The sequence below is a fragment of the Pyxicephalus adspersus genome, unplaced genomic scaffold, assembly GCF_032062135.1.
Source record: "Pyxicephalus adspersus unplaced genomic scaffold, UCB_Pads_2.0 Sca868, whole genome shotgun sequence".
Classification (NCBI taxonomy): Eukaryota; Metazoa; Chordata; class Amphibia; order Anura; family Pyxicephalidae; genus Pyxicephalus; species Pyxicephalus adspersus.
In genome coordinates, this window is record NW_027317875.1 from 1,951 (window position 1) to 8,598 (window position 6,648).

A 6,648-nucleotide genomic window follows, 5' to 3' on the forward strand; every position below is an offset into this window, starting at 1 on the left:
AAAAAAAAACATTCAATGTGAAGGGCTTAGTTTATTACACATTAATTCTTTAGTGATGTAAAGCCCTACCCCTAGCGCAATAAACCCAGGTGTTTGAGAGGCCAACACAGCAATACACATCTGGATCATGTTTATAAACTGGCATTACCAAAAATAAGGTTTTTTTTTTTAACTTTACAGAACTTTGTATACCAAAATGAAAAAATGAATATGAACCCTCTTACAAGGAAAGCTAGACGTGAATCACATGTCCTATTGTAAAAGGAAGCTTTTCCTTAGTCATAGAGGAGGGATTATGCTAGAGATTCATGAAGCATCTGCTCAGCATAATTGCTTCTTTGTAACAATAAAAAGCATTCCCTTTCAATTCCATATAACAGAACATTAGCAGAAGATCACTGTTCACAAAAGTATAAAAGCCAGTTGTAAAGTAATCATAGCATAAAAGCTCTGGGTTATTAAAAGTCAGATTTGATGGTTAGAAATTTAGCCAACCTGCTGCTATTGACTGCTGACAATACAGAGACTAGCCAAGACAGTGGTCCATAGAGATATATTAGTTTCATGCTTATGCTGCTTGACTGAATCAAGCACTTGAAATTCCACTTTCTATGCATATGATAAAGGGGACTGGTTATCCACATTAGATTTACCAGTAAATTTACATTATGAACAAATCAAGAAGAGGGATATTGTTCTAGTTCCAACAAGGACGGAGTGTGCAGCAGAGGAAGTACAGTTGGAATATTTCACTGATGTAATCATACAAAACCTAATCTGTCGGTATAAACACCTATACAGACAGCTTGGGTAAACAGACTATATATATATATATATATATATATATATATATATATATATATATAATAAATAAATCAAATGCAACAAACACTAATTGAATATTCTTTCAGACTAGTACTCTTACTAATAACATATTGGGCACATTTTAAATATTAAATCTTCGCACTATCCACAAATACAGTTTAGTATTACATTTTAAAGCATATATTCTGAATACCCATTTTATGGGTAACTTTGAAGAAAACATTGTTTGAGTATTCTCATTATCTTTTACAATGTCATGTAATCATAATATTAACCTTTATTAAAAAAGAAAAAAAATGCCTAGAGGCTCTAAGGAACAAAAACTTTCTTGTTCCTGTAAAATGAGATTGTAATACGCTAAAAACTATGAAAGGTCATGCACAAGATTTTATAATACCTTGCATTTCATCATCTGCAAAGAGATTGCTTCCGCTTTACACAGAACATCGTTAATTTCCAGCTGCATGGAAAGTTCATTGATATGCTAAAAAAAAAAAATTTTTTTTAAAAAAGGCGTGAAACTGCAAACACAACACATTTCAGTATATGTCCTGTGGTATGATTTTATAAAGCATCCGAGTATGTAAAACAAAACTGATATATACTGTATGCACACAGTGCTCATTTCCATGTCAAAAGGGGCATAGAAGATGAAGCTTCAAAACAATAACTATACAAAATGGCTATGGGTAGCATTTATTTGTATTCATATCAAAAATAAAGAAGATGTAGGTCATTATGTACAGATAAGTTTGGTAAATATTATCTTTTTACTCACAGACATATTTTACATTTTAAAGCAAGCCAAACAAACTCTTTTTTCTAAAGGTCAACTAAGGGTGAACGAATGGCAGCTCACAATGGAACGGATACAAGGACAGACTAGACAATCCAGAAAGCAGAGGGAAGTGTTGGGAATTTCTGATTGCTGATCAATGCTTGTGAATTTGTTCAAAGGTAAACGTTATTCATAGATGAGCACTTTAATGCCCCTGAAAAAAGGTATTAGGTAGAGAAGTGTGATTGTGAAGATATGTTATTTATATAGCTTGTGTTATACTCAATGTTTCCCCTAGATGGCATCATGTTCTTTATAATTTACAAACAATTACTCATGTATTTATAGTGAGTGAAACAAACACAGCCCCACCTAATGGAGGAGATGAGGATCTTATCTGGATATTTTATCTGAATCTTATTTGGATATTTTTATCATGGAAAAGTGCAATTAAAGATTTTAATCAAGGTTTGGCTAACTAATAAACCATTAACTAATAAAGTGTGTAAGGCTGATAATTAAGTCATCTACACATACTACTCCAACATTATCTTTCTTTACCCAAGCTGCTAATAATAATAATAATAATAAGTAATTTGCACGGTCAGGCTATTTGCGATAACAGACCTTTATGCTTTCCAGTTTCCATTCATGGAGCTCAAATACAGTAATCTCTCCAGGCACATCTACATGTATTTACTAAAACGAGAACCAGTTATCTTCCCAAATGTTAGCAAATCACTTGTGCTTTCAAGCTGCCAATTTGTTCTGCAGACCATCACATAATAATGTCAAAGGCAGGCCAAGCACACTTTTATATCTTGGTTCTAGTACAAACCTGACATTGAAAGCGTCCCTAGAAATTTCTTACAAGCGGTTAGAAGGAGAGCTAGTGAGGTCAAACCAAAAAGCTGACACTGCTCAACTTATATCAAGCATTAAAGACTGAACTAATCTCACTGATTTATCAGATCCCTTCGGCCATTACATTCAGGCCATACCAGTTGTAGTAGTTGGTGAACTGACATTGTTTTTTAGCAGGGTACACCGCCTGGCATTTTTTGGGTGTTTACTGAAAATTTGGGTCACAATACAGGGGCCACCACCTTCCTACAGCTTCTTTCCACGCAGGTTAAAAAAATGTTTTTGGGCAGAATACTGCTGTATATAGATCTAAACAAAGGCCAAGATGGCACCATTCTGGGCCAAAAAGGATGGGAGGGTTTAGTTCCACTTAAAGATATAGTACTCAATAATGAGAATTAATAAGACAGCTCTTACTGTAACAAATAAATGTTTACACGTTTAAAAATGAGTAGTCTGTAACATACCTTTAGGATCTCATTAAAGCCGTAGTTATGCTCCATGATAAACTTCTTCTCAGAATCCAGTATAGCACAACAAATTAGCAGATGGAAGTTTTGACAGGGTAATCCTGTCCATATCACCTAGAAAACGGTCAAAACATTCAGAATCACAGCACTGCCAACACAAAAATCAAATAATAAATTTCTTAATTCAAAAAAAGAACCTTGGAATTAGGTTTGTATGATGCAGCTATTTTGTTATCATGAATTCCATTAGTGAATGTTAAAGCTATAGGAGGCTGAGAAGGGAAACTAACATGTTTTTTTTTTATTTTTTATCGGGTTAACATGCAAAAGTGAACCCTAATGTGATTGTGTGTTACTGCAATCGTGAAATTGTACTGATGTGTAATTGTGTGTTACTGCTTTCAACATCATGTCTGTATGCATAGTGTGTAATAATTCAGACATATGAAGAATAAGTAATGTACACTGCAAATGACTTTCTTATGACAGAAAATTTTATAAAAAGGTTTGGCCTCGCCAAACATGGATTTCGATAATTCACATTAGAATCGGGTGGTTTCGTTCATTTCCACCGATACATCCTTTGACAGTCGGCACCTGCCTTGACACGTTTCAGGCCACCATATTGATCAGTTAACTGTGTGGCTATATATGTTGTGGTATGTTCAATGCTCAATGTTCCTAAAGCTTAATAGGACTGAATAAACGAAACTGCAGCCAAATACTGTGGGCACTAGCAAGTGGTCAGATCCCTTTTTTTCGAGTTGCATAAATAAAAGCCTGAAGGGGCTAAACAGGTCCTAAAAACCTTTTCATTTTAGAAAAGATAGATAGTAAAGATTCTCTCCACCATGGCTAACAGGACTCCTAATTTATTTCCAATACTTATATTAAATTGAAAGCTTTGTTCAAACTATTTTTTTTTTAATTTAAAGTGTGTTTACAATTTTCAAAAGGACCCATTATTACACGTTGTAAAGGACCCTCTGCTGCACTAGAAAATTTAGCATTTTAAAACCCAGAAAAGGGAAAAAAAAGCAAAAAAAAAAAAAAACACCTATTCTGACCAACTACAACATTGCATATTTTCTTGAAGTCTGTATTTCCACTGGGGTCTTCAGGTTAGTTTATGTCCTCCATCACTCTGATTTAAGGAAAAATACCACCTTTGACATTGGTCAACAGATTGTATCGCAACAAGAAATTGTTTCTTTGCAATGCATGAATCTGTATGATTTTGGAAGTCACTGTCCTAGTAACAGATCTCTAGGCCAGAGAGAGAAGTGGACCAATGGACACAAAAAAAAAAAAAAGGTTCTAAAAACTTTTATACCCTACCCAATTTAGAAAAAAAAAAAAAAGGAGACTGCAAAGTAAACAGGAGAAAAAGTATCTAAATTATTTTCATATGATAACGAACTTAAGAATGAAACTTACCTCCCACATTTGATGAATGTCATGAAAGCTAAATTCCCTTTTAAACCTAATCAGTAGCCATCGAAAGCAAAAATATAAATAACCAGAGTCCTTAGATTCTATAAAGGAATACACAAAAATCATATGTTAATATTATAGTGCTGAGCTCCCCCTTAGTATGCAGCCTAACATTACTGTGATATTGTACACACCAAGATAACTGCAAAACCCACTGTCCAGTAAACGCAGCAAAGTGCTAAGCTGAACCAGCTGCATCTTCATGCCTTGCATTTGTTCCTCAAAGTTTTCATGCTGTATAATCAAAAAAAAAAAAAAATTAAAAAATGAAGATTTCACTAATTTTAGAACTTGTAAAATATACTCAAAAGTTTGTGATCTGGCCTAGCAGTAGCTTTTTTGACACGTTTTTGGTATCAAGATGGCTGAAATATCAGCTAATTGAAATAGTGTCTTACATGTACTATTGTGTATTGTAAAACTTGTATTAAAAAAAACCCAAATCATTGTTTGGAAAATCAAACAATGCAGAGGATCTAAATTTTACCAACTATAAGCTTCTAACGCCTAAACCTCTCTAATGGTTTATTTGTTAGGGTACCAGAAAATAAAAATATAAGTAGGGAGGCCCAGGTTATCTTTTGCTCTGACGTGGTTCACTGAATGAAAACCTTTATATATGTATTTATTGTTTGCAATACCCAGGTTTGGGAACAAGTTTACTTAAAATGAAATTCCTGCTGTAGGAAAACAGCTACCCTGCAGTCTGGGACCTAACACACTAAATAAAACAGTTTCTGCATTACACCAAGAACATAGGCTTATATTTCATAGAAAGCACTAATGTGTACCTTCCAGACTAAGTGATTATTACTACACAAAGTATAATGCTTCCAACATGATGCAACATGTGGCCATTCCAGATACAATTAGTTCTTAGCAGAGTTCTTCTTTAAATTATTACTTTAGTTACCATTCATTTAAATCAGCACAGTTGTAAAATTCTTCCTTCACTAAAGTTTCTTCTAGAAGTATAAGTCTGTCCATTTACCATTTGATCCATATATGACACAAAGCACCAGAAAGCATCCGCTTCATTTTCCATCACATACAGGATAGGGGAAAGTAAGTCACTCATGCCTTGAACATATCCTTAAATAGAGAACAGTTGTGAAAAATGAATGAAACAATGAAAACGCAAATAGGGTTCCAATGTTCAGCTGACACTTTATATTTAGTTACTCTTGAGCATCCCTGGATGATTTATGGCATATGTGCAATTTGTTTTTTTTGTAAGTAAAGCTTAAGGTAAAACTCCAAAAAAAATACTAAAAAAGCAATATATGCGAATATTCACTGATCAGCCAAAACATTAAAAGCACCTGCCAGAACTCCTCTACAAGCGGTCCTGTGGTATCTGGTACCAGGACATCAGCAGTAGACCCTCCGCCTTCACAGTCATCCTTCCCTCCATCTATTCTCCAGATAAAGGACTCACCAAAACTCTCTACAGTCTCTCTTGAGCACACAAGTTAGCCTCTCCCCCATCACAATATGCCTTAATATGCCTTTGGATGCCATGACCCTGTTGCTGGTTTACCAGTTGCCCTTACCTTGGATCACTTTTGATAGGTAATACCCACAGAATACTGGGATGCTACAACTCATGTAGCCCTTTTCAAAGTTGCTCATATCTTTATTTTTTTCCATTTTACGTTTTCCAACATCACCTGAACTGACTGTTTAGTAACTTGCCTAATATATCCCGACCCTAGAAAGGTACCATTGGAAGATATTTTGAGTTTTTTTTTTACTTTGGTTGCCTGGAGTTCAGCTTATAAGTGGAACTACCGTTCCACACCTACAAAACACAATCAGGCAGGTAATGTCTAGAAATACTGAGATGTGCCAGATATCCTGGCATCCCCTGGGGCTGCTGGAAATGAATTTGGTTACATGTGGGGGAGTTACGTCAACCTAGTCCAGTCAATGAAGATGGCTAAAGACCCAACTGCAGGAAGATCAGACGAAAATGGTAGCATCCCCACAAGAGCAAGGATGGGTATATGCATAAAATATTTTCCTGTGCATAGTTAGAGGATGAGGGCAAAGTTAGAGGATAAAGGCAACCTGAGGATTTTGCATAGCAAAGTGGCCATGTTTTGGTAGTATTAGCCATGTCCCTTTCAGGTTCTTTTAATAACTGACACTTGGTGACAAATGTGCTTTACCAATACCTAAAGAGTCTGACTTATCTAATCAGGCTGAAATCCTATA

General features: G+C 35.1%; 1 protein-coding gene across 2 annotated transcripts; it reads right to left on the reverse strand.

The window, feature by feature from the left end:
- Positions 1–1,198: 1,198 nt before the first annotated feature.
- Positions 1,199–6,629, reverse strand: LOC140321145 (TBC1 domain family member 15-like). 2 transcript variants are annotated; one of them, XM_072398009.1, is made up of 5 exons: positions 5,423–6,629; positions 4,566–4,665; positions 4,375–4,472; positions 2,935–3,051; positions 1,199–1,309 (listed from the first exon to the last, which is right to left on the reverse strand). In XM_072398009.1, exons 1-5 carry the CDS (start codon positions 5,507–5,509, stop codon positions 1,214–1,216), a joined length of 498 nt encoding a protein of 165 aa, XP_072254110.1. In that variant the 5' UTR covers positions 5,510–6,629; the 3' UTR covers positions 1,199–1,213. The 2 variants fall into 2 exon arrangements, with proteins under 2 accessions (XP_072254110.1, XP_072254111.1); XM_072398010.1 differs by having other exon boundaries at positions 5,345–6,628.
- Between the last annotated feature and the right edge of the window lie 19 nt (positions 6,630–6,648).

Excerpts from the sequence above, each read along its gene's own strand:
- LOC140321145 (XM_072398009.1), bottom strand. The coding sequence starts at position 5,509 with ATGAGTGACTTACTTTCCCCTATCCTGTATGTGATGGAAAATGAAGCG. Across the intron at positions 4,473-4,565 it reads TGGGTTTTGCAGTTATCTTG|AATCTAAGGACTCTGGTTAT; the intron begins GTGTGTACAATA and ends ATTCCTTTATAG. Across the intron at positions 1,310-2,934 it reads GCTTTAATGAGATCCTAAAG|CATATCAATGAACTTTCCAT; the intron begins GTATGTTACAGA and ends TTTTTTTTTTAG.